Below are 24615 nucleotides of genomic sequence, written 5' to 3' on the forward strand. Positions count from 1 at the left end.
CCAGCATTATTCCTACTCAACATAATATTGATAATTTCCACAGATCTATGCACAAAAAAAGGCAGTGATTTTTGTTTGTTTGATACATTTATTTAACACATCATACTTCTTCTTATAACATTCCTGTACATACATATACTGTCCATTGTCTTTTTTTGTATATTGTGTATTTTTTATTTTTTATTTGTACAGTATATTGTTATTTCCTATTTACTTAATCCATTTTTATTATTTTTATTATCTGTGTCTTGTCACTTTCATTGTTTGTTCTGTGGACGCTACTGTCACCAAAACAATTTTCTCATACCTGGCAAATAAAGCTTTTTTTGATTCTGATCATGTAAAAATTTACACAGTTGTCGCATGATTTAAGTACCACGGACATGGATTTCAGCTTCTTTACATTTGATCTAAAATTGACGCACCACCAAACAATATGCTGCATGTTAGTATGTGTTGATCAAAAACCTTGTAAAACATGTTGATGCAGAAATTCAGAGAACAGGTTTATGGTGTCTGTAGAACTGTGTCAGGTCCAGAACATGTTATACAACATTTTATAGCTTTGGTTGAGCTTTTCTTCCCAGCCTGAAGAAGAAAATGGATAAAAAACTGATGATGGGTTTACTCTTTACAGAAATGTGCAAGTATATATTTCAATAATTATAATTTTTATAATTGATATAATTTCTTTTTTTGTTGTTTGATGTACAATGTTACTTCTTTTACAGTGGTGGGACTACATGGAAACATACAGCTGTACCCAGTTTTATCAGTTCATGAAGGAGATACAGTGATATTGTCCTGCTTCATTTTAACAAAACAAATAAGTCTGGCTTCAAGCAAGTCACTGGAGAAGAACCTCGTCTCATTGCTTCCTCCCTTCTCCATTCATCCAAAATCTAATTTAACAATGAATTTGACAGAAATCACTTTGAAGTGTTAAGAGAGAATGACAGTTTTAATCTGAAGATAGTGAACATCGTACAATCAGATTCAGGCACATATTATTGTGCAACATCTTTCTCTAATATCTGTAACTTTGGAAATGGTATTTGTCTGGTTATTAGAGGTGAATCAGTGCATGCCACCTTCATGTTAAAGTGTTTATAATAATGATATGGGGGAAAACAGCTATTTACACAAAACATCATCCATTCTAGGAGCAGAAACTAGCAAATCCCCTCATCTACAGTTGCCCAAGTTTGAACTAGTTGAGTCGGAGGTAAATGTGCCTCTACAGTGTTCAATCCAAAATCAGTTAGTGAGTGGTGGAGGTGAACACCGTCTCTACTAGTTCAGACATGGATCAGGAGAATCTCCTTCAGGATCCATTTATATTCATGGACACACAAGTGATCACTGTGTTCCAAACATTCCAAATTGTTAATTTTGATTACTTGTGTATTGCCATGTTTATGTTCAGTTAGTTTCATTTTCATGGACTATTAGTTTAAATAATTTAAAACATTATGCACATTCTATTTATGCCACCACTGTACAATTACATTTGTTTTTATATATTTATTCTACAGATATATATTGGCATAAGTAAAGTAGTTTCTATGTGTTTTGCTCTTCTTTTAGTGTTGGCTAGAAAGTGAATATGGTCGGTCACGCTTTATAGTTTAGGGTCTAATTCTCACTAAGCTAACTATTAACTACAACTTTTGCCTCAATAAAGTCCTAATTACTGATTATTAATAGCTAGTCTTTGTTAATAGTTAGTAAGGTAGTTGTTAAGTTTAGATATTGGGTAGGATTATGGGATGTAGTATATGGTCATGAAGAATAAGGCATTAATATGTGCTTGATAAGTACTAATAAACAGCCAATATCCTAGTAATATGCATGCTAATATAAGCAACTAGTGAGAATTGGACCCTAAAATGTTACCATAATTTCCTAAGAGAAATATCAAAGACAAATGGGGAAAACAGTCTGATTTATTTAATCAGTTATTAACAAAAAAAGATTAAATAAATAAGGGAACAGTAAATGATTTCAAAATCAGGAGAGGCCAAACCAACAGGTCTCATATACAAATTATCTAAAACCACTATTGGTGGCAGTAGGGACCATGTGTTGAATTCAGCATTCAGCAAGTTATTCTTAAGAATTCTTGCTAAAGACCAACTAAATATGCACTAATACTTTTACAGGGAACTATATCTTATACAAGCACCAGGATCCATCATTTCAGTTAACAGAATAAAAACAACATAACACATTTGAACAAATGCACATTACATGCATATACACTTTTCATTTAGTAGATGCACATGAAGCATACTACACAAGCAATTCATAAGGAGACTGTAAAACAGAAGATTTAATAACATGAAGTCCCAAATTTGACAAGAAAAGAAAAACACAGTCTAATAAAATACATGCATTAATACACAAAAATATCAATGATCATACAAACACACACTACCTTTCTTTTCCCCCAGTTTTCCTTACTGGATATATATCTACTGAATATAAATGTATATATCTATCAATACACAGTGCAAAGCCAAAATAACATTTTATCAAACAGAGACATTAAAATATGGCCACCAACAGCTATCGTCCTGTAATCCGTATTTTGATGACATTGTTAGTTACTGTTATTTTAGGTGGGAAACACTTTCAGAGCACTTCATTAACACTTAATACTTATATTCTTAACATAATGGATATGATCTTTACAGGCACTATAGATTCAAATATAATACATTACAAGGTTTTTTTTTTTTTGAGAAAAAAAAAACATGTATATATCGTTCAGGAAATTATTGTATTTATAATTTGAAGTTTGAGTATATGAAACGGAAATCAGAATATATGGAATGGAATAAAAGTCTGAATATATGGAACGAAATTTGCAATATATGGAATGAAAGTGCAAATTTGACAGTACTTAGCTAGTCATATCAGAGCAACCTTCTGAATTGCATTTTTTGTAAAAATTGCATTCCCATGAAAATTTCTAATACCTTGCTGAACTAGAAAAAAATAGGCAACAGCTGGTCATATTCCAAACAACACAAACAGCTTGGAGTTTACATCCTGTCATCTCTGACATTTCACATAGTAATCCCGATAAATTGCCGTAAAATTACCAGAACTACTTTATGGGTAAATACACAAATGTGCTTCACACATGCAATGACATTTCATCTGTTTCCTGGTAATTCACACATCAGCTCCAAAATACCAGTAAACTCTGTTATGTATAATAGATATTTTCATATAATCAGACTTTCATTCCATATAATGAAACTTCATATTATAAATACAATAATTTCCTGAACGGCATGCCATAATATGTGTGTGAGTGTGCGTGCGTGCGTGCGTGTGTGTGTGTGTATATATATATATATATATATATATATATATACACAAAATCAAAGTGGTGTCAGCAGAGATAAATTCATTGCAGCAAAAATGATCAGACTATACTCTGAATGTAAAATCAAAAAACTCATACAATTGAGGAGAAATTATCAAAGTTATTCTGACAAATTAAATTAAATGGATGGAGTCAAATATGTTATTATAAGATCATGATGAAAATATTTGTGTAGAAGGTAAATGCTCCTCTAAAGCTCTGGATGTTACTGCTGTGATCTGACCTGAGCGTACACAGATTGCTCCTGAATGATCTTTGATTTGGTCCTTCTAGTGTTCAGAGGTTTCTGAGCAAAACTAATGGCTGCATAATTCATGGTGTCTTCATTCTAAAATCAAGAGAGAAAAGACACTCCAATTATGAGAGGAAAATGACACATGATGTTGCATAAGAACCCTGAGAAAACAAAAACAAAACAAAAGAAAAAACAAAAAAACAAACAAACAAACAAACAAAAAAAAACATTATCTAATATTAAATTGCTGAAACACATAAATTGATACAAATATATATATGGAAAAAAATGTATACTTACTTGACTCTCTTGAGGTGTGGACACTTTAGAAAATAAAGAAAAAGTCTTGTTATTATAAAATTTTATTTCAAGTTTTAGGCAATTTTTCCATTACCATAATAATTGAATCTTATTCAGAAAGTCTTACCTTTGTTCTGACCCTTGCATAGTTTTATTCCCAGAAAAACAACAAGAGCCAAAAATATGAAGTTTAAAATTCCAAGAGCAAAAAGAATTGGATTCACATAACCACTCACTGAAACAAAATAATTTATTTTCTTAGAAAACCTTTTTTTAAATAAGTTTGGTATCATTTACTACATGAATCAAATGCTTTTCCACAGAAGAAAGATCAAACCAAACATTTCAGCATTTCAAGTCAGACATTTGTACTTCACCTTACCTCTAAAATTTAGTTGAGTTCCTTTTCCAAACAGTATCTCTCCACATGCGGCCACAGCGCAGTAGTAAATCCCAGTGTCAGAGTCACTGATGTTGCCCTTGAGGAGACTGTAGACACAGCTCTGCGTTTGAGACTCACTGCTCTTATTACACTGACCATTTCTCTCTCCTTTGGTGTAAAGGACTCCTTGAGAGTCTCCCGAGCTTTGTCTGAACCAGTAGACGCTGTGTTCTCCTGCACAACTCTCAGTGAAGATGCTGCACTGCAAATTCACAGAATCTCCTGGATGAAGCGTGTCTATCAAAGAATGCTGAAGAGTTGTGTGTCCAGCTTGAAAATTGACATAAAAGGGACAGAAATAGTAACGGCAAAGAATCAGATGCCACAAATCAAACAAAGCAAAAATATCAAGCAGTAAAACTTACCTTTAAAAATTAATCTAGTTCCTGCACCCAATCCAATGATGTAATATGACGAGATTACACAGTAATATGTTCCTGAGTCTGAAGACTTTGTCTTTAAAATGGTCAGATTAAAATGATCATCTCCTTTGATAACATTAAAACGATTCATTTTCTCAAAGTCTTTATTCCAACTGGGTTGTTGATTTAAATATAAAGAAACAATTTGTAAAGATTTTCCATCAGCCGTCTGTTTAAACCATGCTTTTGTTGATTGCAGAAGCTTTGAAAAGGAGCAAGTAAGATTCACATCCTCTCCAGATCGAACTACTTTTACATCTTCCTGAACAACGTCCACATTAGAGGCCTCAACAGAGGAGCAAGCTGCAAAATAAAGCACACAATAGTAACCTTTAGAATTAAAAGTGTTATTAAGTAGGTGACTTGTTTAATATTTAAAAAGAAATTTAGGTATATTTACATATTGTTGCGAAAAGCAAAAGAATGAAGTAATATCTCATGATCAGTCGTCTTTCAAAATTATCCTCAGGCTTTGAACTCCCCTGAAAAAGCAAACGAATGAGCACACTATCACACACGTTTAAGAATAAGGGTAGATCACTAGACTGTGTCTTTACCATGTGTCCATTGGTCTCTGCTTCAGTCAACTGAGGCACATGTGCACTTTCACCTTTACTTTTCTGCTTTCACACCCCTGGCCACATCAAAATGGCTAAAAAAAAATATCCAACCTAACAGTCTTTCCATTGCTCCAAAAAACTCGCTTACTTATTTAGAAGGGTATTATAAATACTACTGCTTTGTTTTGGCCTCACTTAAAACTATCTGGTTAATATGTTGTTTTATTGCTAATGCATGATGTGGTTTTACACAGGAAAAAAAAAAGCAGGAAATATGATGTTTCAAAGAAGCATGTAACCAGAAAAATAAGCAAATGTCATGCCAGATGCAACTTCTGTTCAACCTTTGCAGTGTAAAGATGTCTTTTGTTGATGTTGAAAGAAACTGGATTGGTAACAGTCTATAGTATTGTGAGTGATCTTTTTTTTTTTTTTTTTAATCAGTGCAAAGAAATGCAGGTACTGCCAGTGCATCAGATGGAGAGATCGAAAAGTTCATCAAAAGACAGCTGCAGCTCGCTTCGGACAGAGATGGGAGAACCAATCAGCAGGCCCAAAAGCAAACTAATTCTACCTAAGGTATGTTCCAAATGTTAACATTTACCAGAGTTAACATTCATGTTATTAGTCTGAGATTTCTGTGATCTATCTGACTAATATGTGTCATTGTCTGTTCCCCTTTTTATTCTTTACTATATTATTTCTTTACTCTCTTTTAGGGTACGCTTACTTGAGGAGTTTTCTTGTTTTTTTTTTTTTTTGTTTTTTTTTAATGTTTCAAATATGTTTCAAATTAATTGTCATATCACTCATATTTTCGTTGTCATATTTACTTAGGGAAAAGGATATATTGATGTTATGGGGCAGGCATGTAGTGATTCGTGGGGTTGTAGGTAAGGAAGCCATAAATAAAACAGGGTGTAAGGGCCAAACCCTTAATCTTTGTAAAGTTGACATATTTAGTTGACATGCATAAGTACATAAGTACCGGCTAAGTGTAGTATTTTTGCTGGCATGATTGTGGCCCAGTGTCGGCTCAGTTTCAGTACCCAGTCACGGACCAGTACCGGCTAAGTGTTCAATTTTTGTCAGTGTGATTGTAGCTTAATGCCGGCAATGTTGGCTCAGTTTCATTACTCATTACTTGGCCCAGTACCAGATAACTGTTCAGTTCTTGTCGGCGTGATTGTGGCCCAATGCTGGCAGTTTTTTTTTTGTTGTGTATTTGGGCCAATTCTGGGGTGCCATTCATCCCACGTCCATCCCGAGTCTGGCAACCACAACCAGGCCGAGTTATTTCTTCTGGCCTGCCGGATCTGGGCCATTATCGGGCCGAATCATTTTGGCTACCTGGGAATGCTTTAAAATCAATTCTAAATGCAACTGGAAGCCAGTATAAGGAGCTGAGGACTGGTGTGATATGTTCATATTTTCTGGCTCTGCTCAGAATTCTGGCAGCAGGGTTTTGAATGAGCTGCAGCTATCTTATAGTCTTTCTAAGAAGACCAGTGAAAAATCCATTACAATAGTCCACCCTGCTGAACAAGCCTGCTGAAGCATGAACAAGCTTCTCCAAGTCTTGTCTGGAAACAAAGCATCTAATTCTTGCAATATTAAAATCACACCAATATTCCTGACTTGATTTTTAATTGTTTGACCTCTAGAGTGAAGATATATCCAAGCGTAGTTTTGTCTTTGTTTAACTGAAGAAAGTCTGGACACATCCAACTGTTAATTTCAGTGCACTGGCACAGGGAGTCAATGGGCACACAGGGAACACAAGCAAACAGGCACAGGGAAAACAGAACCAAAACACAATGAAACTTAAAGGTGCAGTATGCAGGATTTCTGTCCGCTAGAGGTCGCTAGAGGCCTATTCAAAACAAAAACAAAGCTTGATGACGCCAAGTTTGAGCGCAGAATTTTGGGACATCTTCACATCAATGGATGGTGCAAAAGAATAGGGATAGGACTCGGAAAGAAATCTTGTTCATGGATGCGATTATTAACGTTATTGTAGTATGAAGCAGAGCAGGACCGAGTGTTGTGGGAGCTGAATGAGGCCGCTGGAGCGATTGCGCAACACACACCTCACGAGCAGTGGAACTTTTATTATGCCACAGTCGCCGGCGCTGCTTCCGCTTTTCCGATCATGAGTATGAGGTAACACAGCTCTGTTTATCATATTAGATACATTTGAGAGTGTTGAAAATTATGTTATAATGTTACTCTGTGCGTTCGCTTGGTGGCTGTTGTGAGACACTTGTTTGAGACACACTGCAGTAAGCTAGATCGATTTTAGAATAACATATTAAATGCTGGATGGCTTGTGTTGATAAATGGCATGCAATTCATTTTAAAACGTATTGCATGATGGAGAAAATTCTGTATTACTGCTACTAAAAATAAAGCTGCATCTGATTATGCTATGTTAGCTACTTGACAAAATAGTGTTTCCCTTTCGAAAGGGAACTCAACACTGCGTTTGAACGCATATGGGGAACGTCATCACATGAACCGGTGTCTGAAAGCAATCATCAAATCTCACCAATCCTATTGGCCGGTGACAGCCTATGACGTCATAGTAAACACGACCCGGAAGTATAAAAGGAGCGCCTAGAGAAGCAGTCAGTATCTCATCGTCTTCAGGGACTGCTTTGTTTGACTGCGATTCTTCAAATCTGGTAAGACATTATGTTTAACAAACGTTTCAGGAAGTGTGTGGATCCGTGTCCCAGGTTTTTGACACCTGATGACACACACAATCTGTGCGTTTTCTGTCTGGGAGAGGAGCATGCACAAACAGTGCTCGAGGGCGCTGTCTGTGCAAACTGTGAGCGTCTGAGCCTTCTGAGACTTCAAAGCCTCCCTGCCCCGCGTATGCGGAGCTGCTCGAGGTTATGGAGCGCGCTTCTGGCAGGCTGCGGCTGCCATGAGAGTGCGTTAAGAAAGGGACCGCACGCGGACGGCTCGATGTACAGTTCCTTTCCAAACATAATCTGGCAGCCCCCGTGAGCCTTCCATTCCTTCCTGATCTACATGTGGAGATCGAGAAGGCATGGAAGAACCCATACTCGGCTCATATTCACTGACATCAGTGAGCTAATTTCGCTGATGTTGAGGGAATGAGCCAGCATGGGTATGTGTCGGTGCCCCCTATTGACGAGATGTTTGCTAACTATCTCATCACAGGGTGGGCACAGACACTGAAAGCTCCGGTCCTGCCTTCGAAGCTCCTTAAGATGACATCTCGCTTGAATGGCAGGACATACGCGGCAGCGGGTCAGACTGGTGCTGCCTTACACTGGTGCTGCCTTACACTGGTGCTGTTTGTACTCCCCTTGCTAATAAGGGTAAAAAGAGTTTTTTTACTGAGTATATGGCCTGTTGGAATGCATAGCTCAGGTTGAGTTTGTTTAGTTAACCTCACTATTCAGTTTGGTTCTTATGCAGCTCCCTTTTAGAGTTTGAACACTGCCACAAAATGTTGATTGTGTTGTTTTGAGTAGAAGGCTTTGTTTTGGGCCTCTTTCAGAGCACAATAGCTTGTTGTATCACAAGTTTTGTTGGTAGATGTTTAGTCAGAGTTTTACTCACTTAGAACTAGCACTGCCACAGGTTTATGCCCGTGTTCATTTGAAGCAGTAGGCCGGTTCTGGCCTGCTTCAGAGCATGGCAGCATATATTCTTTGTACTCCCCTTACTGTAAGGGTAAAAAGGGTTTTTACTGAGTACATTGCCTGTTGGAATGTGTAGATTTTAAGCTCAGGTTGAGTTAAGCTAGGTAACCTCACTTGATAGTTTCGTTCTCAGATTAGGCTCCCTTAGAGCTTAGACACTGCCACTGGGTGACTCCCGTGTATTTCTGGAGTCGCAGGCCCTGTTTGGGTCTCCTTCAAGAACATGATGGCGTAGGTTTGTACTCCTCTTGCTTAAAGAGTAAAAAGTGTTTTTACTGAGTACATTGCCTGGTGGAACCTGTGGATTAAATTAGCTCAGGTCGAGTTAAATTAGTTAACCTCACTGGATAGTTTGGTTCTCAGATTTGGCTTCCTTAGAGCTTAGACACTGCCACTGGCTGACGCCTGTGTCTTTCTGGAGTAGTAGGCCCTGTTTGGGCCTCTTTCAGAGCATGGTGGCGTAGTTTGTACTCCTCTTGCTTAGAGAGTAAAAAGTGTTTTACTGAGTACATTGCCTGTTGGAATGTGTTGAATAGAATTAAGCTCAGGTTGAGCTAAATAGTTAACCTCACTGGATAGTTTGGTTCTCATATATGGCTCCCTTAGAGTTTAGACACTGCCACTAGCTGACGCCACGTGCCTTTCTGGAGTCGCAGGCCCTGTTTGGGCCTCCTTGATGGCGTAAGTTTGTACTCATCTTGCTTAAAGAGTAAAAAGAGTACTTTGCTTGGTGGAACTAGTACCTTGCTTGGTGGAACTAGCTGATGCCCGTATCATTCTGAAGTCGCAGGTCCTGTTTGGGCCTCCTTCAGAGCATGATGGCGTAAGTTTGTACTCCTCTTGCTTAAAGAGTAAAAAGTGTTTTTAATGAGTACACTGCTTGTTGGAATGTGTTGAGGTATCAATCAGAACGAGTTCCCATGTTTGTGGGCTCTTGTTTTGTCAGCAATTGAGCTGCTTTAGGTGTGTGGCCTTCACAGGCCACCCTATAAGCAGTTCCCCCCACATATGGGTGTATTTTAAGCAGATTAAGCATGTAGTTTTCACATGTATGGCCTTTTGCAAGGCTGCTGTGATATATTCTACACAGTGTAATTACTTCATGTTGTAACCCCTTTCTGGGGCCTCCATGATTTTGTGCCTACAGTATGGTTTATCTGTTAGGTTGAGCCCAGTACTCCCCTCATTTAGAGAGTTGTTCTGCACAGTACTTAGCTCCCTAAGTCTGGTCAGTGGTTGAAGGCCTCTCTGAGGCCTCCCTGTTGAAGATCAGCCCCTAGGCTGGTTGTACTCTCCTTGTTTGGGTCCCTTTAGAGTGCACAGCCTCCTCAGTGCAAATAATCAAGCGCTGAGTAGATCCTAGGATTGAGCAGAGTGTTACTCCCCTCATTAGTAAGGGCAAAATGTGCTAAGCTGAGTCCTGCTCTCTCTCTTTGGTGTTTCCATGGTTTCTACAAAATAAAACCGGAAACCGAGGCAGACCGAGGGTTAACGCGGGTATGATGCAATTGACAGGTGACTCCTCAGAAGTCCCGGAGCATTGGTTAAAATTGCAATTTTCTCACGATTTACAAATAGTTGGAAACATTTGGGATATTGTAAGTACTCAAGTGAACAAAATATATAACACTGGCCTAGTGGTTTTTGGATATTTTACTGCAAAAATCTTACATATTGCACCTTTAACAGAACCAAACATACATGTTACACATCACTGGTCCATACTGTATTTGCACACAAGAAAGATTCATAAAAATAGGGCCCAATATACTGTGTTAATGAATTTTATGTATTGATGTTTTAGGCATATTTTGAATGGCGCATTACATTCTATTGTGTTTTAGGGTTAAAGAAAATAATAAGTTATGTGCATGTGCATTTGTTTAAATGTGTTAATTTTTTTTTTTTTTAAATATTTAATATTTATATTTAATATTTATAAAATAAGTTAAACTTAAACATTTTATTTATTTATTTAGCTACTGACACTTTAGGGCAATATCACAGGAGCAGGATATGGCTGCCATGTCACATGACTGTGAGTGTGATATTTCTATATACAACCCTATGGAGGACCTGCAGAAATTAAAAATAAATAGACAAACAAATCCATACATTAATAATAGGTAAATAAATAAAATAATAAATGACTTGATAAAGCACATATAATTCATTTTTAATAAAGTTTAATCCTAAATTTATTTTTTTATTAACTTTTCCTTCATTTATTGTTTTCTGTATTTATTTTTAAATACACGGTTTAATGTTTAATACTAAACATTAAACCGTGTCATCATCAGTTGTTACCCAGTTTTACCCAGGGCACAATGCACCAAGCTCCAGTGGCCACGGAGCTTGGCCCATCACAGTTATGATCTTATGATCGCTAGTCCTGTGTTTTGTGTACCTTCCTGCTCTGTAGTTCCCACACCTGAGCCAGTTCACAGCATGGCCGCCACATCAGAGCCTGTGCACAACATGGCTGCCACGCCAGAGTCATCAGCCAAGATGGCCACCACACCAGAGTCTCTAGCCATCATGGATGCCATATTTAAGTCTTCAGCCTTCATGGACGCCACATCAGCATTTCCAGTCATCATGAACGTTGCACATGAAGGTATTAAGGCATTCCCCAGGCATTTGAGACTGGCTTCAAGACTGAAAAACACACTGCTGACGTCAGTGTGAGCAACTGGCATCTCAGCGGTAATGTCAAGCCTAGGGGTTTCTTAGGTGGTCCCGCTGTCAACTGTACTCCCTTGTACAGCGATGGCTATTGTGTGTGTTTGAGCCACATACTGCTCTTCAGCTCATGAGTCTGCTCCAATCCATTAACCCACTCCAGGACAAGAGCCTGCTCCAGAGCCTGCTCCAGCCCATGAATTTGCTCCAGAGTTCGCTCCAGAATCCACTTTAGTCCATGAGTCCACTTGAGAGTTCGCTCCAGTTGCAGAGCCCATCCTCGTGACCTATGAACCTCCTGTCTGCAAACCTCAATTCTTGCAAACTACTGTAATTCAAACTTTCAGAGAAAAATGTTTTTAAACAAAGACTGAAAGTGTTGTCGGAAGCTTAGTGATAGTGACATTGAAGTCATGTAACTGTGGTGTAGTTCAATTATAGCCAATGTTTAGCTTTTGACTTCTGCCGATTGTATTTACACTTCAAAATTCTTAAAAGTTGTGTTCATTTGTGAAGATTTTGTAATCACTGAGAAACTCTTGAGTCTGCAATAACTGAAATAATCTGGGTTATGTTTCTCAACCAACCAATGGATTCTATGAAGAACAGAACAATCCAGGGACGCGGTTCCCAAAAGCATTGTGAGCCTAATCATAAAGATCTTTTGGTGCAATTGGTTTACTATTAACTTAAGCTCACAATGCTTTTGGGAGCACTGAGTAACTTGCTGAATGCACCGTCCACTGGGTGTCATCATCAACTTAGAATCTGACGAAGTTGATGGTTCCGGGCTTGATGATGATGCTGTGAAGAAGGATCACACAAGTAGCTGGATTCAGCTTTGTGTTTCTCTTTCTGAAAAACTGTGGTTACAACAAAATAATTTGACCTAATGTGAGTATACGGGATGAGTCAGCTTATCCGTATACTCTGAACTCTATCTCTTAGTTAGATCTGACGCTTCTACGTGAGCTCTAAATAAGAATATAAGAAACAACCACAGACAGTCTTAAAGACCCTCTTGTGTGTGGAACTACTTTCTTCCAGCATGGATTCAAATATCAGGTTCACAGTTAAATATAAACAAGCCTTCGTTACCGGAGAGAGCGATTACCTGCCTTTAGAGCTTTTATTCTATAGGTCAAGTAAATTTTTGTGAAAATAAATCACTTTGCTATGTCTGTGTGATATCTTTGTCATAGCATCCTTTCACATGAAAGGCGTCAGCACTGATCAATGCATTGATCTCTGTAAAGAGAAGCGCTATATGTCAGATCCAGCCAGCGCTGCGTTGCTTGTTGGATGAGCCTCGCTCACAGTAGTGTGCAACATTCAAAAATGTCCTTGTTTAAAACATTGTTTCATTCAAAAAGTGCATTCAACTTTATCAAGTGGGTGATGGAAGTTTATTTGGACCCTTGACCCTTGAAAAATTGAGGGAAAACACGTCTTTTGGATGGAATTAAATAAGTAACAATGACTTTGGGTGTCTTGTTCATCACATTTATTTTCATATAAAAGCAACAGAACCTAAATTACATCTAGTTTATTACACAGCACATGAGTGTATATCCTGAGATATCCGCCTTTGATCTCGTAGGTGTCTGATCCACTATGAGAGGAGAGAACTGTCTGTCTTGGCTGCACTTTTTCCTCTCCTCCCCTCACTGCAGCTGCCTACTCTCGCCTAAAAAGGGCATAAAAAAGGGGAGCCCAGATCTCATACCAATGATCTACAACCACTAGGTGGCAGTAGAGACCATGTGTTGAATTCAGCATTCAGCAAGTTGTCTTTAAAACAATTCTTGTTAAAGACTAACTAAATGCTAAGTAATTTTATGCTGAGAAAGTATACCTTTTACATGCACTAGGACCTATCATTTGAGTTAACAGAATAAAACAATGCAACATAAAAAAATAAATAAAAAAAAATAAATAAAAAAAACACATTTGAACAAATGCATATCCACATAAACAGGCTATTAAATTAATTTAGCAGATGCTAATGAAGCATACACAGAAGTAAACTGTAAAATATAACATTTCATAACACAAAGTTACAAAGCTGTTCAAAAAGAACACAGAGTCTAACAACATACATGCATTAATTTACAAAAATAGACTTTTCTACTTCACTACTTTTCTTTTACAATTATCCTTATCCTTACCATGCCTAACAAATTCATAGCTATCAATACACAGTACAAAGCCAAAGTAACACTTTAAAATATAAATACATTAAAATATGGCCACCGGCAGCTATCAGCATGCAGTCCGTATTGTGATGACATTGTTAGCTATACTGTTATTTGAGGTTACACTTTCAGACCATTCATTTTAACACTTAGATAACACTTGCTTGTAATAAAGGACATGATCCTTAAAGGCATTATAGATTCAAAATCAAGTTATTTTATTTCATTTTTAAAGCACATTAATAACAACAACAAGGCTAACCAAAGTGCTGCACAGTTGAAGGGCAAAAATCAAACAGACAACAAAACATAAAAAAAAAAAACCTAAGAAAACCAATAAACTCATTAAACAGAGTAAAAATGACCAAAATTATTCAACCAAATTAAATATATTTACCTCAAATTGTTATAAGATCATGATGAAAATATTTGTGTAGAAGGTAAATGCTCCTCTAAAGCTCTGGATGTTACTGCTGTGATCTGACCTGAGCGTACACAGATTGCTCCTGAATGATCTTTGATTTGGTCCTTCTAGTGTTCAGAGGTTTCTGAGCAAAACTAATGGCTGTATAATTCATGGTGTCTTCATTCTAAAATCAAGAGAGAAAAGACACTCCAATTATGAGAGGAAAATTGCACATGATGTGGCGTAATATACACCAAAACTTTTAAGAACCCTGAAAAAATCTATTATTTAATATTAAATGGATAAAACAGATACACTGATAAAGATATGAAAAAGATCTCAAATGGAAGATAATTGTGTACTTACTTGATTCTCTTGAGGCATGGACACTTTGGGAAATTAAGAAGAAAGTCTTGTCATTATAAATGGCAGTTATGAGTTATTTAAAATTGAATATAATTTTTCCATTACTATAATACATTGATCTTTTTCAGAAAGTCTTACCTTTATTTTGACCCCTGCATAGTTTTATTCCCAGAAAAACAACAAGAGCCAAAAATATGATATTTAAAATTCCAAGAGCAAGAGTTGGATTCACATCACCACTCACTGAAACAAAATTAATTTATTTTCTTAGAAAACATTTTTTTTTAGATATGTTTGGTATCATGTACTCTAGTATAGGAATGCTTTTCCAGAGAGGGGAGATCAAGCAAATCAAACATTTCAACATTTCAAGCCACACATTTGTACCTTACCTCTAAAATTTAGTTGAGTTCCTTTTCCAAACAGTATCTCTCCACATGCGGCCACAGCGCAGTAGTAAATCCCAGTGTCAGAGTCACTGATGTTGCCCTTGAGGAGATTGTAGACGCAGCTCTGCGTTTGAGACTCACTGCTTTTATTACACTGACCATTTCTTTCTCCTTTGGTGTAAAGGACTCCTTGAGAGTCTCCCGAGCTTTGTCTGAACCAGTAGACGCTGTGTTCTCCTGCACAACTCTCAGTGAAGATGCTGCACTGCAAATTCACAGAATCTCCTGGATGAAGCGTGTCTATCAAAGACTGCTGAAGAGTTGTTTGTGCTATGGCTGCATCTTGACAAAGGGACATAAAAGGGACATTTGATAGAAAAAGCAAGGCCAAATATCATCCAACACAATCCCTACAAAGCAAAAATAACAAGCAAGGAAACATACCTCTGACAAGTAATCTAGTTCCTGCACCCAATCCAATTTTCCAATATGCTGCGACTACACAGTAATATGTTCCTGAGTCTGAAGGCTTTGTTTTTAAAATGGTCAGATTAAAATGATAATCCCCTCTGATAACATTAAAACGATTCATTTTCTCAAAGTCCTTATTCCAGGTGGCTTGTTCACGATATAAATATACAATTTGTAAGGATTTTCTTTCAGCTGTCTGTTTAAACCATACTGTTGAGTCCAGAAGCTCTGAAAAGTTGCAAGTAAGATTCACATCTTCTCCAGCTCGAACTATTTTTACATCTTCCTGAACAACGTCCACATCAGTGAAGCAGACTGCAAAATGAAGCACACATTAGATAACTTTAGAGTTTACTGTGTTACATAGTATTAAATAGGTGGGTTGTTTAATGTTTAAAAAGCATAAACATTTAGGTATATTTACATATTGTTGAGGAAAGCAAAAGAATGAAGTAATATCTCATGATCAGTCGAATTCCAAAATTAATAAATTCCCCTGAAAAAGTGAACAAATGAACACGCTATCACACGCGCTAAAGAAGGGTAGATCACTAGACTGTGTCTTTACCATGTGTTCCATCGGTCTTTGCTTTAGATAACTGAGGCACGTGCACTTTCACCTTTACTTTTCTGCTTTCACACCCCTGGCCACATCAAAATGGCTAAAAATATGTCTAACCCAACCATCTTTCCATTGCTCCAAAAAACTTTTTATATATTATAAATACTACTGCTTAGTTACCCAGTTTTTAGCAATTAAAGCTGGCCTCACTCAAAACTATGTGGTTGATATGTTGTTTTATTGCTACGAAAAATTCATGATGTGGTTTGACACAGAAAAAAGCAGGAAATAAGATGTTTCAAAGAAGCATGTAACCAGAAGACAAACCTTTAAAGGGCCTTATATAAAAGTTCATGTTTTTAGTAGGCCTACCGATGAGCACCCAATATTTTTAAAATGAAATGAAATTAATTTAAAATGTAAAAATTCAATTTGAATAAATTAATGTTTTGAATCAAGGGGTTGGCATGATCAAGTTTAACTATATTGGATTGATGAATACATGTACACCTGGTTCATATTTGCACACTCTAAGAAAAATTCATAAAAATAGGGCCCGATGTACTGTGTTAATGAATTTTCTGTATTGATTTTTCACAGATGTTTTAGCTGTATTCTGAATTACGCATTAGATTGTATTGTGTTTTAAGGTTAATTGGATTGTTCTTTTAAACTTAAATGTCCTAACTGTGTCGCCTACACTGAATGTGGATTAAAGAGATATTTCACTTTATCAAACTGGAAAAAATTAGACATTCACTGAAGGGCTCTTCCAAGAACTTTTATAAAATTTGGGGCTCTTTTCTTGAGTATATAGAAACGTATACCCCCCTGCTCAACTGAAAATAGTAATTTTATTCTGTTTTCCCCCAGTGGGTGACTATACTCATTTTATTCAGTGTTTAATTTTCTCTTACTAGCTGGCACAAGTGCAGAATGTGTTTTTTTTTGTGTGTTTTTGTAATTCATACCATGTACAACAACATTAATATATCATTTAGGGTCATGAACATGCATGCAAAATTTCAACATGCTGATGTGTTTTGACATATACACACAAAATTTGGTTACGTTGGTGATGTTCGCGGGTCAATTTGACCCGCATATTTCAATGTTCTAAGGCAACTGTACAGACCCTAAACAATAGCATTTCTTGGTTATATTTTATTATTTTAGGTTTTTACTACCCTATGAAGCTAAAGAAGGAGGTTTTCCTCACTTATTTCAATACAAAAAAAATATTTTGTCAGCCACATATGGTAAAAATGAGCTATATATATATATATATATATTTTTTTTTTTTTTTTTTTTTTTTTCAATCTATCTGAAATACTATCTAACCCACATTGTTTTTCTTGAAATAATGTGACTTTTTCTTATTTAGGGTCATGAACATGCATGCAAAGTTTCAACATGCTGATGTGTTGTGAAATGTGCATACAGAAATGTTACACGCTCTTACTGTTCGTGGGTCAATTTGACCCATATAGACAGCCATTCAAAAGCAACTGTACAGACCCGAAATACAAAACACTTCTGTGTTGTATGTCACAGCTCTTCAACTCTAGTCCTGAAGTGCCAGTGTCTTGCTGAGTTTAACAACTTTTTATTTTCAAATTTTGTGAAAATATAAATAAAATATAAATATTGTTTCACCTGTTAATTGTCTGTCCCACTTTTTGAGCATAGATATGAAAATGACTTTTCCAACTTAAATTGTTAAAAATCTTGAATACTTCAGAGCACAGACTTAAGTTTGGCATCTTTTTAAATGGAACACTTCACAAATTATTGTAGAAGTGAAAAAAGTTGTAAAAGTAAAGTTTAAAAAAAGTTATAGAAGTTTGTTTATGAAAATTTTATGGTTTGAGTGATCTGAACCATATTTTTCCATACTTTTCAAAATATTTATGAATTCAATCCCTAAAACACATAAAAAACATAAGGAAAGAATCAGAGCCTGTGATATAGTTTGGCACCACATCACAAATGAAGAATGAAGAATGAAGAATCACTATTTATCTATTACTCTGTCATTTCTTTTGAAAATCAGTCACCAATATGAAATCTAGAGTCTGAAAGCTTTCAAATGATATATAGTTTGTTGAGATTATTTTAGCTTTAGACTAAGATATTATTGTTATAAATGTATAATGGTAAATGTCTTACGGGTGGGGGGAGGGGCAGTCTTAAAAATAGAGGTTAAAAACAATTTTATAAATCATAAATTCAGATATTTATTCTTTGTAATGTGTGAAAAGTATTGATATTAAAAGTGAATTATTTGTACATGATTGTATGTTTTTTTTCATAGTGTGATTTTTGGGGAATGTTATTGATCACATGTGCTTTGGTCTGGACTATCTTTGCCATTCATGCCGTGAAGAAGTAGCGCTTCACAGTGAATACAGTAGGACATCCTGAGGGCATCATATGTTATGCCAACTTATATACAATAGAACTTACATTTCAAATACTTTGTGAACTTTAAAGTTACCAACAAAAAATGATATAACACTGAATGCATCATTTAAACTAGAATCAATATCATACATAGAAATAAATTAGAATGAAAAATAAGATAAAACAGTTATTTATTTATTTATGCACCTGTTACGCCAGCAGGTGGATTTGCTGGCCAGGACAATTTCCCACTATAAAAACAGCGATTTCGAATCCATACATGTCACGCCTGTGCTTCAATATCTCTGCAGGCCTCTACTGTTTATTGTTTATTGAGTTTGTCATAGAGGTTTCAGTTATTTTCGACATCCAGGGTCAAAAGCGCTCCACACCGGATTCAGAAATGGAGAATACGGTAAAAGTAACTTCTTGTCACTTCGATGAGTAAAAGAGCAATTTCCCTAAAAGAACAAGCACGGGTGATGTTGCGTCTTTTTAAAGATGGCATTCCACCTGTGTGTTTCTGGATGCGGTCGTTTCTGACCCCATCTGACAGCCACAATCACTACCTCACATGTCTGGGCCACAAGCATGCTGAGGCAGCGTTCATTGATGACAGATCCAGAGTTGACGGCCATGCTTTCCTGGGCCAACACGAGCATCGGGCTCCACTGGATCCCTCCAACCTCAGGTTGGTATCTCGGTGCGGGGCGTGCTGTACAACACCACCCTGCCCCAGTTCCTTTCTTACCGGAGGTGCATAAGGACGTCACAAAGTCATGGAAGGCACTTTTTACTGCCATAAGCCACTTAAATGCTTTCTCCTCCCTCACTACTCTCGATGGTGGGGCAGCCAAGGGTTACGTGGAGATTCCCCAGGTGGAGCATGCAATTGTGCATGCTAGATGCCCACGTGCAATTCCATATGTGTATTCTTCCATGATACAGTTTTCCTGTCGGTAAACCTGTGTCTTTCCCTGGACAAATTCTGTTCTGCTTCGTCTCTGCAGAGACCTTTCCTTATGTAGCACTGCGCCCCGGGTCAGTTCATATATGTGTTTCCACATGCTCCTCCCTATGGGTAGGATGGGGGACATAGGGACCCCAATACGTCATTCACGAGTTCACACTTACATATAATTAGATAGAGTAAAGGTTATGTGTATTTGGTGTGCTGTCAAATTTTGTCTGAACCTAGAGTACTCCCCCTGGTTGTGATAAGAATAGTTAGGACTAGAAGTGAGGAGATGGGGTGGAGGAGGGATGCTGATAAACTGTCAATGAACAGAGGTAAGTCTGCTGCATATATCTCTTATTGTTAATTAAGCTGATTAACTGAATGCACTCCTCTCGTGTTTATTAGGTTAATTATCTGAATGTGCTCCTCCTGAACTTTGTTAATAAAACATCATTTAGGCTATCGACGTAACGTCAAACGTGACTGACTGAATGGGAAAATCTCGGTTACTGATGTAACCCTCATTCCCAGAAGGAGGGAATGGAGATGTTACGTCCCTCCTGCCACAACCCTGAACCACTGCTGAATGGCCGGGATCCCTGTCTCGGCTCCTCGGCTTAAACCTGAATGATATATATATATATATATATATATATATATATATATATATATATATAGAGAGAGAGAGAGAGAGAGAGAGAGAGAATATGACTTAACCTTAGTTGTCTGTGGTAATGTTTTTGGGAAAAAAAAAAAAGACTCATTTTGGTAACACTTTATTTTAATGTCCTTGTATGTTACATTTATTCACTAATAACCATAATACATGCAACTAAACCTAAACCAAACCCTAATCCTACCCTAACCCTATAGTATAAGTACATGTACTTAATTAATATTACTCAGTACTTATATGTATAATTACAAGGTAATAGGGACACGTTAAAATAAAGTGTAACCTTGATTGGTTTTAGCATTTCAAAAAAAAAAAAAATAAATGTACCAAATATGTTATGCAATCAACTAGGGCTGGACGATTAATCGAAAAGTAATTGAAACCGAAATTCAGAACCTTCAACCGACGTAATTTTCCCATGTCGGTTATTTCGGTTTTTTAATCCTGTTAATACTTCCCCCTTAAAAACATACTATCGCGTGTGTAGCCACGTGACTCCGCCCCGTCCAGTCAGTGGCATAAAAGCAACATAGAGCTAAACGCCGGTTCAACACATAGTGATGGCGCGAGCGGTGATCCTTTCGTCTTCACTAAACTTTGTCAGTTGTATTTGTTTTAAGGTTTGCCAGTTTGGACATTCAAGCGATTTTAGACGATTGGATGTATATTATTTCGAGCTACACTCATACAAACAGTAGCTGCACAAAATGTGAAGATCGCGCGCACTGAGAGGAGCAGAAACTAGTTGTCAGCGTTGTCCTGTGATTTATCACTAAAGTAGTTTAGAAACCCAAAACTTATTGTAGCACATATTTTTCTACTTTTGAAGGAACTATTTACAACCCACAGCTTCACAATTAATAGAGAGACGGTATGACTAATTCACACACCCTCATTACGTACTGGTATTGTGCTAATTTATCTTAATCTGATTTACAACGAGCAGAAATCTGTAAGAAATATTACGAACCATAGATAAAATAACTGCTGAAAGTGAGCTGTTATGTCAGATCACTCTTTCAATAGGAAAAAATATCCCACCTTTAATAGTCAATCATATTTACAGTACAAACCTTGTCAGTGAACTATGAGGGCAAAAAAAAACAAAAAAAAAAACGAAACAAAATAATCGTTCATTAATCGTAATCGAGGTAAAATGTTCAATTAATCGAGGTTTTGATTTTAGGTCATAATCGTCCAGCCCTACAATCAACAGAGAACACATAATTAGTTTTAATGTCAGTTTGTGTTTTTGTTAACTGTGTTAGTAGAAATATTTTTAAATGAAATTGCATATTTGCTAAATGAAGAGTCTGTGTGGATAACTGTGTTACATTGTCACTGACACTGAACGTGCATTAAGTATTAAAAAAAAGACAACAAGATAGAAACACTAATGGATAAAGCAGACTTTGTTTTAATTATTTACTTGCACAAAAGAAATGTGAAGCCACTCTTATATTATATTGTTACATTTTGAGGGGAAATATAGGCATATATGTAGATATCACAGAACAAGCATAATTTTACATATAACACCATTTATGCAATATTACTTTGTATGTTAAAAATCATGTGGCATGTGCTTTGAGAAACTATCTTATTTTAGAACACAATATAATTCAACAGTTATAGTAAACAGTTGAACATATACAGACAAAAATGTGTGGTCTGGTTTCTGTTCTATATAAATGGCCATATGTACATGCAACCAATATGTAAAACTCAAATAGCATGATAAAAAGGTAATGACATTATAGAATATATGAAAAAGACAATGTGACATGAATTTTTACAAATCTGGTATGTATACTGTACGCTGTTACAGAGCTGTACTGAAAATATACAGTAAAGTATGTTTTACCTCATAAACTTATGCAGCATTTAGGCTTGAATGGGAAACTGTTACTTCTGTTTTGCGATTAGAGGCATTCTTTCACTATACATGCTGTATGTCACAAGAGTTTGTTCTTCAGAAATCTTTACTTTGAGTCCATTTGCAGTTAAAGAATTGTGAGCTGCAAAACCCAGAATGTCTTCACCCTACAATAATGCAGAAAAAGAAGCAAACATCAAAGATAATGTCACTTAAAATGAGGATAAAAGTCTTTTAAGGAGACCCACTAGCATAACTGTATGCTTCTAATGAATAATTATATAAACTAGAAACTTACTTGACTCTCTTGAAGTTTGTGGATAGTGGATGAATAAGAAAAAAAAAAAAAAAAAAAAAAAAAAAAAAATTTATAAAGGCAATCAAATATAATCTTGTTGCAATTGTATAAATATGTCTGTGTTTATATAAAACCTGTATATGTGTTGTCAATGTACGCTAAAAAGAAACCTTACCTTTAAACAGATTCTGGCATAGTTTAATGGCCAGAAAAACAGATAAAGTCAAAAATATGATGTTTGAAATCCCAAGAACAAGCAGGTTTGTATTTACAACACTCTCTGAAATGACCAAAGTTCATAATTCATATTACTCATAATAGATCAGTGCACTGGTATTATTTCCCCCAATATATGATTTAAATGTTACTGCTGCGTGGCAAAATTAAATATTTCTCCAAAAACCTTACCTCTAAAATTTAGTTGAGTTCCTTTTCCAAACAGTATCTCTCCACATGCGGCCACAGCGCAGTAGTAAATCCCAGTGTCAGAGTGACTGATGTTGGTCTTGAGGAGATTGTAGATGCAGCTCTGCGTTTGAGACTCACTGCTCTTATTACACTGACCATTTCTCTCTCCTTTGGTGTAAAGGACTCCTTGAGAGTCTCCCGAGCTTTGTCTGAACCAGTAGACGCTGTGTTCTCCTGCACAACTCTCAGTGAAGATGCTGCACTGCAAATTCACAGAATCTCCTGGATGAACTGAGTCTATCAAAGAATGCTGAAGAGTTGTGTGTCCAGCTTGAAAAGTGACATAAAAGAAACAGAAATAGTAAGGGCAAAGAATCAGATGCCACAAATTAAACAAAGCAAAAATATCAAGCAGTAAAACTTACCTTTAAAAATTAATCTAGTTCCTGCACCCATTCCAATGATGTAATATGACGAGATTACACAGTAATATGTTCCTGAGTCTGAAGACTTTGTCTTTAAAATGGTCAGATTAAAATGATCATCTCCTTTGATAACATTAAAACGATTCATTTTCTCAAAGTCCTTATTCCAACTGGGTTGTTGATTTAAATATAAAGAAACAATTTGTAAAGATTTTCCATCAGCCGTCTGTTTAAACCATGCTTTTGTTGATTGCAGAAGCTTTGAAAAGGAGCAAGTAAGATTCACATCCTCTCCAGATCGAACTACTTTTACATCTTCCTGAACAACGTCCACATTAGAGGCCTCATCAGAGGAGCAAGCTGCAAAATTAAGGAGGTGCATTTAATAGACAGAGTTCTGATAAAAAACAGAGTACTGTTGAATATAAAATTTCAAGTATATTTACCTATTATTGAGAAAAACAAAATTGTTAAATAATATCTCATGGTCACTGGTCTTCCAAAATTATTTTAAATTCCCCTGGGGAAAAAACAAACAAACAAAAAACAAGAATCAGCCCAAGACAAACCCTTCACACCAGGTAAGTAATAGAAGTAGATCAGTAGACTTGTAATATCATGTATCCTTCAATCTCCACTTCAAACAAATGAGACACATATGCACTTCTGTCTTACTTACTCACGGCTGTAAAAGCTGATTGGTCACTTGAGAAGGGTTTTAAATTGAGCGGAAACCACTTCTGTGACAGCAGCCAATCAACTGGATGTCGTGGTGGAGTTATACTTTTTTATTTTTTCAAAAGGCTGATAATTAAATTTAAAATGTGGAAATAAGGAATATTTATTTAGTTATTTTCACAAATTAAGTACCTTTTACTGATACATACTAGAGTTTTAAAACAGTTTTACTGAAAATCACAGACCAAGGCCAATTTCTTACACTGTAACTGAATGTCATAAATGATGAGGAAATTTTAATAATAATAATAATAATAAAAATTCTTTCTTTTTTTCTTAGTTTATTTATTTATTTATTTTTTATAAGAATTGCTTTTGAAGTTAAGGGAAGTACGGTTGTGGTTGTAAGTTACATTCTGAAGTTGGCAGATGGGTCAGATCTGAGTGCTGGTAAACATGTATGTCTCTGTTTCCGCTTGAGACCGACCCCTGTCCTCTATTTCTGTTTTCACACCTCTTTCTGTTCTCATACGTCTTGCTGCAAAAACAAAACAAAAACAAAAACAAAAACAAAAAAACACCTTAAACCCAAACTACACTTCCATTTTATATATATATATATATATATATATATGTGTGTGTGTGTGTGTGTGTATGTATGTATATTGTACTGTAGACAGACAACGATTAACATAACAGAAGTTCTGTATATGACATTTGAAAAAACTGCCTACTGCATATTAAAACTAAAGGTACACATAACAATGATTGGCATCTGTACATATG

General features: G+C 36.3%; 2 protein-coding genes across 3 annotated transcripts; both read right to left on the minus strand.

Annotated features, from left to right (window-relative positions):
- Nucleotides 1-1934: 1934 nt before the first annotated feature.
- LOC127515395 (uncharacterized) lies at nt 1935-23766 on the minus strand. 2 transcript variants are annotated; one of them, XM_051898979.1, is made up of 6 exons: nt 23598-23766; nt 4740-5099; nt 4315-4644; nt 4060-4167; nt 3933-3955; nt 1935-3725 (listed from the first exon to the last, which is right to left on the minus strand). In XM_051898979.1, the coding sequence occupies exons 1-6, from the start codon at nt 23635-23637 to the stop codon at nt 3603-3605; spliced, it is 984 nt and encodes a 327-aa protein (XP_051754939.1). In that variant the 5' UTR covers nt 23638-23766; the 3' UTR covers nt 1935-3602. The 2 variants fall into 2 exon arrangements, with proteins under 2 accessions (XP_051754939.1, XP_051754938.1); XM_051898978.1 differs by lacking the exon at nt 23598-23766 and adding an exon at nt 5197-5367.
- On the minus strand, nt 13208-16164 carry LOC127515403 (uncharacterized). The gene is made up of 6 exons (XM_051898993.1): nt 15970-16164; nt 15519-15860; nt 15078-15416; nt 14824-14928; nt 14686-14708; nt 13208-14503 (listed from the first exon to the last, which is right to left on the minus strand). Exons 1-6 carry the CDS (start codon nt 16007-16009, stop codon nt 14381-14383), a joined length of 972 nt encoding a protein of 323 aa, XP_051754953.1. The 5' UTR covers nt 16010-16164; the 3' UTR covers nt 13208-14380.
- Nucleotides 23767-24615: the final 849 nt, after the last annotated feature.

Source organism: Ctenopharyngodon idella, chromosome 7, assembly GCF_019924925.1.
Source record: "Ctenopharyngodon idella isolate HZGC_01 chromosome 7, HZGC01, whole genome shotgun sequence".
Classification (NCBI taxonomy): domain Eukaryota; kingdom Metazoa; phylum Chordata; class Actinopteri; order Cypriniformes; family Xenocyprididae; genus Ctenopharyngodon; species Ctenopharyngodon idella.